Genomic DNA, 16,277 nt, shown 5'->3' with positions numbered 1-16,277 from the left:
AAGCTAAACTGAGAACAGTACGAATAGTGGCCGGTTTAACTACCGGACTGAAAGTCTCATCACAATCCACACCAATTTCCTGCGACCTGCCATCACATACAAGACGAGCTTTGTGCCTTTCAAGGTCACCATTAGACTTGTATTTATGCTTAAATAGCCACATACAATTAACAACATTCACCCCCGCAGGCCTAGGCACCAATTCCCATGTCCCTGTTTTAATTAAAGCACTATATTCATCATTCATCGCCGCATTTCAATTATGGTCATTTAAAGCTTGTTTATAGGACTTTGGAAGTGGTGATTTATGAAGATGGGGACCCGAAGGTTGAACTGTGAGGTTACAATATTTCGGGTTTGGTTTAAAAATACCCCGTTGACTACGGGTGACTCGGGGAAAGGGAGGTGGTAGCCGAGTGGGTTGTATGGGCTGTACACCACGCAAAGGTGGCGGGGTATAAGCTGGTGTAGTGGTCGCTGGGCTGCTAGGTGCAACTGGGCTGGACAGAGGAGATCGTGGGCTTGCCGCGGCAGAAATTGGGTTGTCGCAGCCCAGCTGCGATGTGGGCTGGTGAGAAGGGGAGTGCGGGGTTTGCAGGGGGGTGACTGAGGTTGGATTTGGGCCTCGGTTTTGAGTTGTGGTTTGTGAGCCACAATTTGGAGATGAAGGAGAGGGTGGGCCGTGGTATTGGGCTGTGGTTTGTGAGCCACGGCTTTGGGTAGGAGAGGGAGTTTGGGCTGGTTGTTGCGAGCTAAGTAAATGGGGATGCAACAAATCTGGTGATGGAGAATCATCCACCAAAAAATCATAATCATTACTACGGAAATGTGCTAGATTCCGAAAGGGGAAGGTAGATTCATCAAAAGTGACATGACGCGAGATTATAATTTTATTGGTGGTGATTTCAAGACACCTATACCCTCTATGGTCAATGGGATAGCCCAAGAACACGCATGGTGTTGAACGAGGAGCTAATTTATGTGGAGCTGTAGCAGACAAGTTAGGAAAACAAAGACACCCAAAGACACGAATGTGATCATACGAAGGAGTTTTTCCAAACAAGGCAAGAGCCGGAGTATTGTTTTTAAGAGCTTTGGTTGGCAAAATATTTAGAAGATAAGTGGCCGTTTCAAGAGCATAAAACCAATACGAGGGGGGGAGAGACGCATGAAAGAGAATTGTACGCTTAATATTATTAATTGTACGAATCATACGTTCAGCTTTGCCATTTTGGGAAGATGTGTGAGGACAAGAGAAGCGGAAAAGCATCCCATGGTCAATACATTTTTGCTTAAATGGGTCATTATCAAATTCCCTACCATGATCACATTGAAAGCATTTAATTTGACGTTCAAATTGGGTTTCAGCATATTTTCGGAAATTGATAAAGGATTGAAAAGCTTGAGATTTGTATTTTAGAGGAATTGTCCACACAAAATGAGTATGATCATCTAATAAGACTAGATAATATTTGTGACCTTGAGCACTACGAATGGGAGATGTCCATAAATCGGCATGTATAATATCAAAAGCACAAATTGTAGTATTATTAGAATTATCAAAGGGTAGTCGAGTATGTTTTCCTAATTGACATGAATTGCAAAACGTGGAGTCATGCTCCTTATTACAATAAATATGATTTTTAGACTTAAGATAGCTAAAAATTTGAGCTCCAGGGTGTCCTAGACGACTATGCCAAGTAGAAGGTGAAACAGCAGTGAGGGAAGTAGCAAGACAGGTTGACGGAGTGGACTTGGTGGTTCGGACTGGATATAGGTCTCCCGAACTATCACATCTCGTTATGATGTTCCCCGTACGAAGATCCTTCACAGAAAAACCAAAAGGATCAAACTCAATAGGCACAGAATTATCAGAGGTAAATTTACGGACTGAAATAAGGTTCTTTATGAGTTGAGGTGCTAGGCGGACATCACGAAGGACAAGAGGTGTTTTAGTATGGGGAAGGGTGCTATGACCACAACCTGTTACTGGAATACGATGACCATTACCAACTAAAATATGATTTTTAGTGCTTAAATTAAACAAGGGTAAGAGATTACCAGTGTTATTCGTTATGTGAGAAGTTGCACCCGAATCCACGTACCACTGATTGTCGGGATTTGGAAGAGTCATCGTGGAGAAAGAAGATGCCAATTCCGTTGGTGTCATGGGCTGCCCATATTGGGCCGCGTATGCTTGCTGGGGTCTGGGCTGACCGAGGATGGATTGTTGCTACTGGACTGGAAACGGAGCAGGTGGCCTGGCCCAAGTAGCTTGTTGAGCCCACTGCTGAAAACTTGCCCACAGTTGCTGCTGAGTTGGGCCTGCTTGATTGGAAGGAGTGGACTGGGCTTGGGTCGTTTGTGGCTGTTGAGAATTGCCACGCCCTCTGCCTTTTCCCTTAGCCTTGCCTCCCCTCCCTTTGCTGCCACGTCCACCGCCACCACCACCCCTGCCCTGCTGCCGCGGAGGTAGTGGTGGTGTTGTTGACTTGCGCCACAAAGGCTTGCCCGGAATTTTCTTTAGCCGATTTTCTTGACTCCTCTAACAAAATTCTTGATCTTGCTTCATCAAATCCGGGAAGAGGGCGAATTTGAGTGATGGATTGAGCCACTCCATCATAGTCCGAGTCAATTAAACCTGCACACAGATGAAGAACCAAAGTTCTCTCGGATACGGGTTGACCAACATTAGCAAGTTGGTCTTTGAGTTCCTTCAATTTCTGACAATAAGAAGACACGTCTGGAAAATTCTCAACAAAAAGATTGTTAAATTGATTTTCAAGGTATATAGCACGAATTTCACCATTATCTTGAAAAATATTAGCAAGCCTATCCCAAGTTTCTTGTGCCGTAGCATTCTTGTACAACACCGTGCTTCGTAAATCTGCAGAAATTGTATTATAAATCCACTTTTTCACAATTGAGTCAAGGCGGTTCCACTGCGCCGAGGTGAGGTCCGTAGGACGAGGTGATTTTGGATCTATATGGTCGATAACATTGCAGGAATGACAATGAATCTCAAAGAGTTCAACCCAACTACCATAATTCCCTTTGTCACGATCAAGAATTTACGGGACCTCATTCTTGATATTGCTAATAGAATTAGCAGGGTGGTAGTCGTTAGAGGGTGGAGGAGGAGGAGAAGGAGAAGGTGTGGGTTGTATATCATCATCCTTGGCCATTGCTAAGTATGCCGAAACAAAACGTTACTGGAAACCAAAATAAGGCTAAAGACAAAAGAAACTAGATGTTGCAGCAAAGTGGACCAAAAAGGAAGTTAGCAATTTAGGTGATGAAAAATACCACGAAGGATTAGAGTATGCGGAAGAAAAGAAAGGATCGGATTTTTTAGAAAAAAAAATAATTTTGTGGAACCCTAAAAAATCTAGGCTGTGATACCATGTTAGATTTCGGGAAAACTCCTTGGGTTGGAGTGTGTACCATTGAATAATATATATAGAGTTACAATACTAGTCCTAATCATGTTAGGAAACCTAGTACGATAAGAATACAAACTATATCACAAATATATACAAATATATCCTACTCTGCGACAAATATTATAATAATCCTATAATATCTATCACCTTTCTTGTCGTTCAGCTTTCGACTCTCATAAGCCACCAAATGGCCTTCTTGAAGTAAATCCTACCTAGCGCGAAATCTCACGCATGTGTTTCTACTTTGAATAGTTTGTTGATGTTGGGAGCGCTATGACCAGTTCCTTCATCACAGCCTCCTTCTCCTTGATGAGCTTGAGAAAAGCCCCTTGTTACTCATCTAACTAACTCCATTTCTTTTCCTTCTTTAGCAAGTCAGGTAAGGGAACTTGCTATTTCTGATTATCCTTGTATGAATAAGCGGTAGTAATTAGCCAACCCCAAAAACAATCTAAATTCTGTTACATTCTTTAGGGCTTGCCAATCACAGATGATCTCGATTTTCTCTGGATCCATCCTTATGCAGCCTACTCCCACAAAATGTCCAAGCAAGCTTACTTCTCTTTGCGCGAAATCGCATTTCTCTTACTTCATGAACAAATGGTGTTGTCTTTACTTCGATTGTTTTGCTATCATTATGTCGTCTTAGCTTAGTACACTACCAAGAATTTATTAAGATAGTCATGGAAGCCCTGGTTTATCAAAGTGCAAATAAAATGTGGCTGGTGCGTGTGTTAAGCCAAACGACATAAACAACCATTCAAAAGCCACATATATAGTGACGCAAGTTGTCTTTGGCTTGTCTCCTTGAGCGATCCAAATTTGATGATAGCCATACCTTAAATCTACCATAATGATGTACACTACATCTATAGCTGATCAAAGTCAGCTCGGGCCCACCCGAATTTGGGCGGGTTTTGGGCAGGTTTTTTCGGCCTGTTTTTTAAAAAAAATTTGACCGAGCTGAGAATGTGTTTTTATGCAATTTTAGTTAACTGTTTGGCCCGACCTGAAAATGGCCCAAAAAGTCTGCATGGCTCGGCCATTTTGGGCGGGTTTGGGCACATAAATCATGGCCCAAAGCTTGGCCCCGCTCAGCCCAAGAAATGGGATGCTTTTTTGCCTTGGCTCGGCCCGGCCCGTCCAATGATCACCTCTCCCCCAATTGATCAAACACATAAGCCACCAAGCGAAATGATAATGGATCGATACTATCAACTTATTTAATGCTCGAAAATTGATGCATGCATAGTCTTAAACTCCTATCTTGCTTCTTCTAGAAGAGAACTGGTTAATTGTAAAGAGCTATAGAAGGTAGAATAAACCCGGCTTCTAAAAATTCATCCACCTGTCTACGCGGTTTTGCAAGTTCTAGAAGGCCCATTTGTTTGGGTTTTGCAAGTTCTAAAGAGGTTTTTCCTTTTTTATAGGTTTAAGTCACATGGGTCAGCATGTTATAGGTTGAGTTGGGCCCCCCGCCCCGCCGGCGCCCAGACTACGCTCCCCGCACTGGCGCTGTCGACGCCCATCAAGCCATCCCTGGCCCTAGCCACTTAACCACCAAACTGCAACCTTAAACCCACACACCGAAACCCCTAAAAAATCCTCCCCACTGCATTAAACCCCTCGAACAGCCCTCCCCCATTCGAAAATCCTATTTGTCAGGGTTTAATGCGGTGGGGAGGGTTTTTAGGGGTTCTGTTATGTGGGTTTAAGGTTGTGATTTGGTGGTTAAGTGGCTAGAAAGGGATGGCCGGATGGGCGTCGCCGGCAGCGGCGATAGTTTGGGCGCCGACGGGGATGAAGGGTTCAGGGATGTTGGCGTGGCTGGTGGTGGTGATCGGTGGCCGTGGGAGGAGCTGGCTTTTTTTATGATTTTCATAATTTTTTTTAAGCTTTTCTTTTTTTTTTCTTTTTTTTCAACCAATTACGTGGTGACATGTGTCACCTTAATCTGTTATAGCAGGTTTAGTGACCGATTGGGACCATTTTGAGCGAATGACCCCCAAAGTTTGGATTATTTAAAAATAATCTGAAGTTGTGATTATATTGAGCCTAAAGTTGGGATTATTTTAAGCCAACGGGCAAAAGTTAGGATTATTTTTACAAATTTTTTCAATTTCTTTTATGAAAAATGTTAGTATAGTAGAACTTGCACACGTTAGAAACTTGATTGTGATAGAATACCTAAAAATGCATTTGGTTTTACCTTATACCAAGCTCACGTGACCATGAATACCAAGCTCACGTGACCATGAACCAACCCCGTACCTACACGTCATGTGGTCATGCCATGATAATCAAATAGTTGGCCTAGGCACAACGTGAAGTTACGTGTATGTGTCAAGTTATGATATCCTTACTCGACATATGCACTAACATGTTGTATCATGTCGTATCGTATCGTGTCATCTCTCCGAGTAGATCTTTCCTATGTGAGAACAGCAAAGAAAACTATATTCTCACATAGAAATGTGCCAAAATCAATTAAACATGTGCCAAAATCATTTCCCATTTTTCCGTGTTTAGGAGTCAAGACACACCCGGCCACAACCATCTTTAAGAATATCTATCCAAAACCAATATTAGCGGATAACAAACAATGTAGGAATTTAGCCGGGAAAAAAACAGAAATGCCCAAAAACACACAGATTTCCTCCAAACTCTGATAGTAAGCACCAAAAATCACCATTGAAGTTGCACCAATGTTGCAATCCATACATCTTCTTCCTCCAAATTCTCTCACTCAATCTCATCATCTTCTCCTTAAACCCTTTCTCTCTCCTCCACTCACTTTCCTCCACAAACCCACTTCAACCCACTCTCTCTCCTCCAATCTTCGCCCCATTTCTCAACCATGGCCGCTCTTCGCCGCCGTGGAAGAAGGACCCATCGAGCTTTCGCCGGATACTCCGTCAATTTTTGCCACAAATGACGACCCTACCCCTCTTCAAGTCTCCACCAGTGTTCTTCTTACTGGGGCTATTACTGTCTTTCTCTTTCGCTCTATTCGTCGCAGAGCTAAACGAGCTAAGGAATTGGTATATTGTTTCTTGCCCATTTCATGGTTTTTATGAAGAATAGTGTTTGATTATGTGTTGTTTGATTAAATTGCAGTTCTTGGTTTTGTGGGGTTCTTTCAAATTTATGATACTGGCTTTATACTTGTTTATTAGTAAATTAAATTTGGAATTCATTGAACATTATTTCATATTGCCTATTGTGTGGATAATGATACGGCTTACCTGCCTGGTGCACGTATATATAAACAATGTAAAGCTTTCATTTGATAAATCAAGTAGCATAAGTACTAATTTTTGCCAAATGCTGATGGTTTATTGTATTTATATTGTTGTTGGTTGTATATTCAATGTTTTTTAATGTACATTTATAGTTTTTTAGTGTATCTTTATGGCTATTGAATGAATATCTTTTGGTTTGTTAATCATGAATATGTCATGATAATTGAGAATAATGATCCCATTTTCATGAATATATGGTGATTTTATCACAAAAATACTACACATATAATGAGTACTTCTATTGATTTAATTACAAAATTGCAACTTCATTTGCCAATTGCCTTACAAATTTGATAAAATTGTATTTTTCTCTCCTCCTTATCTCTTTACACCATTGGTATGAGGTCATTTTAAGGACTCGGTTTGAAGGACCAGAATTCACCTTTATAGTTTGTAGGTTTGTTGAGAAATGAGGCAAATTTTCTTAATAGGTAAATATGGAGTGACCTGATGTATAGAAATAGAATTATAGCTTATTTAACGTGCGACCCAGGGAGTAATATATGTTTTGACCACTAGATATATTGCATTTTCATTTTCAGGCTTGTAAGAGATCTTTGCTTTAGGTTGGTATAGTTGCTGAATTGCTAGCAAGCATAAATGTTCAGAATTGTGATTTTGAGATGGTAGTTTTTTGAGTTGGTTTTTGGGATTCTGCCTTCCTGTTAACTGTTGATAAAGACGGTCTTTTGGTTGGGTTTATTACATTTCATATTTGGTCACTTAGGCTCCTAGCAAAATGGTCTCTTGGCCCTTGCATCCTTTAGATTTTCAATGTTCTTGGTTATATAATTTTACCAATTGAGGCATATGATTTTCAATACTCGAGAAAAGTTATTGTCTTTTTGAGATGTTAATTTATTGTAGGTGTTTTGTGGTTTTAGAGAATGAGAGCCTCTGGTGCAAAGAGTTTGAAAGAGGAAGCATTGGATAGCTTAAAAGCAATTGGATCGGTCTCGATTGAACCTAAATCTTCGCCATCCCCTGTTCAGGCCTTCTTAGGAGCGATCACTGCAGCTGTTATTGCAGCCATTCTGTATAAATTTACAACTACTATCGAGGCATCTCTTAATCGGCAAACAATTCCTGATAATTACTCGGTTTGTCCTTTCACTCCTTTCCTTTTTTTTTCCAAAACGTACATGTCCTGATTTATTTTTTATTATTATTAAATTCCATGCTTTCTCACTTTGGTCTGTGGCTTGAGGCTTAGATGAGGTTTAATGCTGCTCTAGGAGAGTGTTAAATAAAAAGTAATGTCATAATATCACTATATGATATGTATGATATGTGACTGTGAGGTTTACGTGTAGTTAAGCATACAATTTTATAGAGAAAGGCTAATCATGTAATGCTCACTGCTGGTTGATGTCGGTAGCAATTTTCACATTCTTTCCCTCTTGCCCATGGAGCCTCATTGTGAATTCATTCTCAATAAAAACATCTTTGTTGGTACTTGTATTACTCTTTCCTCCATGGCTGACTAGCTGTACTTCGGCTATGTTCAGTTCAACTTAGTTAAGATGATATCATCTTACTTCGGCTATGATCTGATTAGAAAAGATCAGATCATGTGAACTAAACATAGCCTTCTTCTGAAACAGATGGTGCTTGTTTATTTCAGCCTCCATCCATGGAATTCATGACCCAAATAATGCATGAAAGTTATGTATGTATATAGAGTTTTTTCTTTCCCTTGTATTGGTAAATGGTCCTTGAACGTCTTTTACCCAAAATTCCAAAATCATATTTTTCTAAAAGTTGACAGCTAACATATTCAATTTCAAGAGAAATATAATACTGACCACTCTTTCAGTGGAGTGATGATGATAATTTTGATTTGTGGCTGTTCATGTCTTTTACTGTAGTTTCCGTTTTGTTTTCTTCTCTTTTGTTGAGAGAGAAGGGATGGATGACCCTAGATTTTATGATATCTTAAACGTAAGGCTTGAAACTAATCCAAGGAAAGATTAGTATTTTGCATAAAGCTGCCGTCATTGAATGCTGATAAGCAGTTCTCTGTATGTAAACACATACTGCAAGTGTGACTTGCAGTAGCTACTAGCTAGTGACATTGTCAACATCTTAGATAGAAAGACTTTGTTTAGATGCATCAATTTGTCATTTCATCTTATTTTTAGATATTAGGCTACATAGTATATTTATAATGATTTCATCGGAGGAAGAGCTTGTGTTTAACCCTGGTAGTAAAGATTGTAAAACTTGACTTATGCTCCGCTCTCATCTGAGCCAAGTCCACCACATGACGTTTTACCTGAAACTGCATGATTCAACAGAAGTTGACTGCTTGACAAAGCTTATTGATGTTTCAATACATCAGGTTTCCCTTCCTGTATGAAAAGAACTGCTATTTTCTTCCCAGAAGAGTTGTGGTCTGATTCTAATATTATGGTGGTTGTCTCTACTTGGTCAATCTTCTACCAGTAATTGGCTTTTTTACTAGTAACTTCCTTTGTGATACCTTCTTGTTTAGCCGTACATGTTTCACTATTGGACTAGCTTCTCCCTCTTAGAGCAACGTAATTTTAGTTTAACCTTGCCTTCTGCATGCCACAAAGTAGATATTAGCTTGAAAAAAGTTCCATGTTTCTTCCTTCTCGTAGCTCAATAGTTGATTCATGTTAGCCAACCCCGAATCATTTTGCGACTAAGGCTTTGTTGTTGTTGTTGTTGTTGTTGTAGCTCTAATAGTGATATAAGTGCCACACATAGATGGTTGTATTACATGGCTGCTGCAATAATTATCGCCTCATTGGAGTTTGATTTACTCAGAGACAGATTTGTGATCATGTTCTAAAAATTTATGTTCTCAGGCTACATTGAAAGGCTACAAGTAACCTATCCATGTTCTCTCTTTTTTTTTTTTTTTTTTATGAGTTGTGTAATTAATGGTTAAAGTAATCTGCCATTAGCTATGAAAATGCCTTAAAAACAATGATTCTATGTGTGTTCACTGTGTTGGAAACTTGGTATGGACGTTAATTGCAACCACCATAATATCACATAACCCCTTTGTGTACAACCTTGTTGCATGTGACCAAGTCTCTTTATATCAATCTTTATTGATACATAATTATCTATGTCCCTTTTGTGTTTCGAAAATGAACTTAAAATCTGCCTAATATGTTTTGTGGCTGTTGTTTTAAGTTATAATTGAAATTCATGTTTAAGGAGCTAAATAGATATATAGTTAGTGAAACAAGCATATCCTTTGAAGACAGTCCCATGAGGTTTCTTAATCATAATATTCAACATCCTTGTTTATGAAACTGGTATTTGCTCTTCTGGAAATTAGTTTCAAAGTCAAAAAAAATCTATTAGTGTCATACTTTCCAGTCTTTACATTAGCACATGTTGATGACTTGATGCATATAAGCTCAGAAATCAATATGCATTCATGCAACTCGTGATTAGTGTATAAGGCATATAGTTATCTGCCTATTTGCATTCCTAATGAAGTATCTGAGTGAAGGAATATCGACATGTATGTTCTCCGAAACTCTTGTAAGTTAAAACTTAGTTCTTACTCATGCTTGCTCAGCTAAAATTTTTATGTTTTGTTTGTCATAATCTCTTTGATTTCCCGTGCTTTTCAGGTTCGTCAAATTACTGTTACAATAAGGTACAATTCCTGACTAGTTTATTAAATTTATTCCATAACTCTTAATAGGCATCAATTTGACTCTTTTCTACTGCTAATTTGTAGGACTATTATCAATGGATTGTGCTACCTAGCAACATTTGTTTTTGGCTTCAACGCTCTCGGGTTATTCCTTTACTCAGGGAAGCTCACTCTCGATTCTCTTTCTGGAGATACTGCAGGTAGCAATGAGAATATTACTGACATAAAAGATTCCAGTTCCCCCAATCTGTCATCTGAAAGTGCTAGTAATCAGGAAAATAATGATTCTGATCAAACTTCTTAATACATCCTGTCATAGATTAGTACAATTTTAGTTTACAAGAGTATAACATACTTTTATGTCGATCACGCTTTATATATACAGAATAGCAGCTTTATCAGGTGCAGATTTTGTATGTATAAAAAACTGGTTCAGTTTACCATTTTTTACCTTACAAAAAATTCAGAATATAACAAAATCATACATAATACAATTCACAATTATTGACTTAATAAAAAGGAGTTACAAACTATCACAAATGGTGTAGCATAGCTAAGGAAAAAACAATTATTTCATTTAGAATGCAACAGTAGTAGACATCAGCGCTGTGGTAAGAGCAGTAGCTTGAAGTTCAGAACTACAATCAACCATTATTCCCTCCTGCTCAAAACACTTGGGCACAGTTTTGTTTCTCTCCTCTTCTTTTTCGCTTGACTCGTTAAACTCATCCAGTATCTTCTTATTAACATCGAGTACATACAAAACCGCCACCATTGCAACTGAGGAAAGAAACATAGGAATCGGACCAAATATCCACATCAACATTGTTATAGCAAAATAAATCGCCCTTAAACCCACCTGCCAGAAATTTGCACCATGATACAAAGACTCAACGATGAATTCTTCAGGGACCCCTGCCTTTGGCATACTTAAGAAGAGATTAGCCTGCACGTAACACCTCGAAGATTGGACAAAAGACGCGAAAGCAAGCAAGAAAAACAAGAGGATGCTGATGTATTTGATAGAAGTGATTGGTATTCCTGCATCTCCATAGATTATTCTCTTAATTATTTCACTGCTTGAGGAGCTTCCGATCCATGCGCCAATCAAAGAACTCAGGGTTAAAGAGGTGGATGCCATGAAATTCGATGCTACTATGGTGCTGTTCATTACTGTAAAAGCTGGACCTCTACTCATTGCATCAACCTGAGATTAGGCATAAAATCATTGTTGAGATTTTTACTTTTTTTTTTTTTTTTTTTGAGTAAAATAATTTTGATTAGGTGTAGGAAGAGTTTATATATAGACTAACCTGCATAAGTTTTTTAACCCATATTTTTTTACAGTGATTATGAAAGCCAACAACAGTACACTTCGAATTTCTGAGGTATCTGTGTATAAGGAATATATGGTATCCAAACATCATCAACAGCCCTGCTGGTACCAATATCACATCTAGCATCTCCTTTCGCCACTTCATTTCTTCTCTCTTGATCGTCTCGATCTATGTCAATCTTCTCAGTGAATTCCCTCTAATTTGTGTTCTTTATTTCTAGTACAAACAGCAGCAGCAGCAGCAGTACTTAACTACCAGCAGTATGATTTAATGATTGTATGAAGGTTTGATTTAGTAAGTCTTTTTTAAAAAAATTGCTTTCACAAAAATGAATGAAGTCCATTTCAAGATAGGTAGGAAAAAATAGCGGGAAAAGTATTATGAAAGCTTAGGTTATGATTGCATGCTTTAGCTTTTAATACATAAAAAATACTGATCTAATTAAAGTGGAGTAGTTAACTTGATTAATTAATGTTAGACGTACTAATCATATAGATAAAACATTTTTAGCACTCAGAATGCACTTAAACTGTAGCTGATTTGCTGTTGCAGCTAGCCAATAGGATAGCAGAAGAGAGACTAAAATTAGCAAGCTAATACAAGATACATTGCTCCATTATACTACTTGTAATAAATTAATTTTTTTTTAGTGACTCTTGTATTATGTTACTTTGTATTTGTAATAGTCCAATCTTGAAAAACTAATTGAAACTTAGAATAATAAAACAAGGCAAATGGGATAAAAGTGGAGAAAGAAGTGATAAAAATAAAAATAATAAGATGGATTTTAGGATATGAGGCAATCTTTAAGAGGCGGAGAGAGTGCAATTATTAAGCACTTTAATTATTGCAGTGACTTTTTCAAAAGTATATATAAATACATACTCGTGTATATTATAGGTTCCTAAACCCATGTAATAAAATCCCATGTATTTAACTTACTAAATTAGGAGTATAAATGCAGCATAATACATATTGGGATGGATCTAAAATACAATTATACTGTAATTTTTTTTCATTTCTTTGATCAAGAAGCAACAGCAGCAGACAACACTGCTGTTGTTATTGCAGTTGCTTGAAGTCCATAATTACCAGTATTTGCCATTTCCTGTTGCTCAAAAGGCCTATTCACAGCTATCTTTCTCTTCCCTTCTTTGTTACATGATTCATTAAAATCATGCAAATGTTTTTTATTAACATCAAGAACATACAAAATTGCCACAGTTGCTACTGAGGAAAGAAACATAGGAATCGGACCAAACATCCACATCAACATAGTTATAGCAAAGTAAATCGACCTTAAACCTACTTGCCAGAAATTTCCACCATGAACTAAGGCCTCAGCGACGAATTCTAAAGGGATTTCAGCCTTTGGCATACTTATGAGGAGGTTAGCCTGCACGTAACACCTTGAAGATTGGATGAAAGACGCGAAAGCTAGCAAGAAAAACAAGAAAATGCTGATGTATTTGATGGAGTTGATTGGTAATCCTGTATCTCCATAGATTATTCTTCCGACTAATTCATTGCTTGAGGAGCTTCCGATCCATGCACCAATCAATGAGCTTAAGGTTAAAGAAGTGGTTGCCATGAAATTCACTGATATTATTGTGTTACTCATTGCTGTGAATGCTGGGCCTCTACTCATTGCATCAATCTATTAAATACAAAATTCAAGTGAGATCAAATCATAATTGACTAATTTAATATAGTCAATATATACAAAGTACATATAAATCTCTACATTTACAAAATTTTCAAAAATTAGTAGGGTCAATTAACCCCATAATGTATAAGGTGGATTCATGCCTATAGAGCGAAGAATCCTCCCAAAGATAGGGTAAAATAAGGAGGGATCAGATTTACGTATTCTTATCCCAATAGCTAATTTGTCGCGTTGACATAGAATTTAGTTGAGACAACTCTACATATGGAAGTTAAAAGTTTTGATTTTGTTAAAGCTTAAGAGAATGTACAAAAAGAGTGGATCAACCAACCTGCATAAGTTTCTTGGCCCATATTTTTTGACAATGGTTATCAAATCCAATAGTAGTATCGTCTGATCTTCTGAGATACCTGTATAACAAGTATATATGGTACCCAAACATCACCATTACCCCTCCTGGTACCAGGATTATATCTAGCTCTTCCTTATGCCACTTCATTCTGTTTCTTTCTCTCTAGCCCTTTCGACCACGACCTCGATCTGTTTCTCTATGGAAATCCTGTCTCTTTCTTTTAGTATATTCTTTTAGAGTATCATAAGCAAAAGAACTGTATGACATCTTATAAACTTATATGACGAATCTTAATTAATCATATAAAAAGAACTTATGGAATCATATTCCAGAATTAGAAATGCAGGGGAAGTTGTGGAATTATTTTTGTAATGCAAGGCTTTGACTTTTTATATTTATAAATATAAATTAAAAAAAAATGAGCTAATTAAACTGGTTGAGTAGTAATTGGAATGTGCCATTTTATTCTAAAATAGCCTATTATTGAAATGTAACATGGACAAAGTTTATTTCATTTACAAACAAGCAACAACAGAAGGCAGAACTGCTGTGTTAATAGCAGTAGCATGGAGTTCACAACTACCATTAGCCATTTCATGATTCTCGAAACGCCCTGCTACAGCTTCCTTTCCTTCTTCTTTCTTGCTCGACTCGTTAAAATCATGTAAGTGTTTAGTATTTACATCAAGAACATACAAAACTGTCACCATTGCAGCTGAGGAAAGAAACATAGGAATTGGACCGAATATCCACATCAACATTGTTATAGCAAAGTATATCGCCCTTAAGCCAACCTGCCAGAAATTTGCACCGTGAATTAAGTCCTCGACAACAAAGTCTTCAGGAACAACGGCCTTTGGCATACTCAAGAGGAGATTGGCGTGCACATAGCACCTAGAAGATTGGATGAAAGACGCGAAAGCAAGCAAGAAAAACAAGAGGATGCTGATGTATTTTATTGAAGTGATTGACTGGCCTGTATCTCCATAAATTAGTCTTCCAACTGTTTCATTGCGTGAGGAGCTTCCGATCCATGCGCCAATCAAAGAGCTTAAGGTTAAAGAGGTAGATGCCATGAAATTTGCTGCTACTATTGTGCTGTTCATGACAGTAAACGCCGGGCCTCTACTCATTGCATCAATCTGATAAGATTAATGTCATCATCCTCATTATTATACATATTATAGCATAGTTAAGTTAAACTTAATTAAATTGACAAACAGAAATAAAACAATACTGTTCTAATAATATATAATATGATGTTAATTATGGTACAACATTATGATTGTTGAGGTGGGTGAAAAGAGTGGTGGCCTTGAGTGCTTGTTGAATTGGACCAAAGTAATTAAAAATGATTCAAATGAAATGGCTAAGTACTTTAGTTTGTAGCATCAGGCCAAAGGCAAGGTCACATCAGGTATACGCAATCTTATCCTTCTTATACGTCGAAAGTTGAGACTACCTAGTACCTATACAAGCTTAAGATTTTGTATTCGAAACTAGATGCTTTAAGAAAAGTATGTAAGAAGAGTTTTGTTATGTAACCTGCATTAGCTTCTTGACCCATGCTTTTTGGCAATGGTTATGAAAGCCGAGCACGGTGTACCTCGAATTCCTGAGGTATTTATATAGCAAGAAGATATGGTAACCGAACATCATGAATAGCCCTGCTGGTACCAGGATCACATCTAGTTTCTCCTTTTGCCACTTCATTTGCTCTGATTTCGAGTTCTTTCTTACAAAAAATTCCCTCTTAACTCTCTTTTTATATATCTGAATAGAGTATAAGCAGCAGAGAAGTACCAATGAAGGTTTAGTTTGTCTTATATCTTGCTTAATTTGATCCTAAAAAAATTAAAAGAGATAGTAGTCCGAAATTGGAAGTTGTGATATTCCAAGTTTAAAATGCAGGGGATGTGCTGGGAATTTGTTATATGTAAGGCTTTGGTTGCTTTTGCTTTTACTACAAAAATTAATAATTGTCTAATTAAATTGGTGGAGTAGTTATATAAAATGATGTAACTAAGCATTGTTGATTAATGAATGACTTATTTCAAGGTCAATTGACCAGATTGATAAATAAAAAAAAGAGTATTAGCGATAAATGATAATTTGGTAAAAAAAAAATAATAATAATAATCTCAAGCTCCAATTTAGTAAAAAAATAATCTATGAGGTTTTTCTACCAAACTGTCATTATGGGTCTTTTTTACCAAATTATGGATCATTTTTAATTTCCTATCCTTGATCCTAGTGATGCAAGATCATTAGCACTCAAAACGAACACTATGAGTCTGAAATCTGAATAAGTGTTAACCCAAGATGACATTCTGTCTAATATTTGAGTTAATAGGGTGTTTCATGTTTCATGCAAGCTACATGAAAACCTTCTTAATACTTCATGTAATCATGTTACCTGGAATATGATGGACAAAATTAGCAAAGGTCCCGTTCTCTTCACCTTATTTTTGCTGAACTAAAATTACTTTTACTGAAATAAAGTTATATTTGCTGAACTTAAATTATTTTTACTG

At 37.5% G+C, this 16,277-nt stretch overlaps 2 protein-coding genes across 2 annotated transcripts; one reads left to right on the top strand and one right to left on the bottom strand.

Annotated features, from left to right (window-relative positions):
* The first annotated feature begins 6,040 nt into the window (after positions 1-6,040).
* On the top strand, positions 6,041-10,795 carry LOC145606041 (uncharacterized). The gene is made up of 4 exons (XM_081662104.1): positions 6,041-6,484; positions 7,630-7,845; positions 10,363-10,388; positions 10,473-10,795. Exons 1-4 carry the CDS (start codon positions 6,149-6,151, stop codon positions 10,690-10,692), a joined length of 798 nt encoding a protein of 265 aa, XP_081518230.1. The 5' UTR covers positions 6,041-6,148; the 3' UTR covers positions 10,693-10,795.
* A 170-nt stretch (positions 10,796-10,965) lies between these two features.
* Positions 10,966-11,869, bottom strand: LOC145604226 (uncharacterized). Its single transcript, XM_081660162.1, has 2 exons — positions 11,702-11,869; positions 10,966-11,595 (listed from the first exon to the last, which is right to left on the bottom strand). The coding sequence occupies exons 1-2, from the start codon at positions 11,867-11,869 to the stop codon at positions 10,966-10,968; spliced, it is 798 nt and encodes a 265-aa protein (XP_081516288.1).
* Positions 11,870-16,277: the final 4,408 nt, after the last annotated feature.

Source organism: Chenopodium album, chromosome 22 (assembly GCF_948465745.1).
Source record: "Chenopodium album chromosome 22, dcCheAlbu1.1, whole genome shotgun sequence".
NCBI classification, from domain to species: Eukaryota; Viridiplantae; Streptophyta; class Magnoliopsida; order Caryophyllales; family Amaranthaceae; genus Chenopodium; species Chenopodium album.
The sequence above is the reverse complement of the archived record's forward strand: the minus strand, read 5'-3'. Positions and strand labels throughout refer to the sequence as shown.

Bases quoted from the DNA above. Each gene is read 5' to 3' on its own strand.
- LOC145606041 (XM_081662104.1), top strand. From the start codon at position 6,149: ATGTTGCAATCCATACATCTTCTTCCTCCAAATTCTCTCACTCAATCT. The intron at 7,846-10,362 runs GTTTGTCCTTTC...CGTGCTTTTCAG, and splicing joins CAATTCCTGATAATTACTCG to GTTCGTCAAATTACTGTTAC. The intron at 10,389-10,472 runs GTACAATTCCTG...GCTAATTTGTAG, and splicing joins CAAATTACTGTTACAATAAG to GACTATTATCAATGGATTGT.
- LOC145604226 (XM_081660162.1), bottom strand. From the start codon at position 11,869: ATGAAGTGGCGAAAGGAGATGCTAGATGTGATATTGGTACCAGCAGGG. The intron at 11,596-11,701 runs GTTAGTCTATAT...GCCTAATCTCAG, and splicing joins GGGTTAAAAAACTTATGCAG to GTTGATGCAATGAGTAGAGG.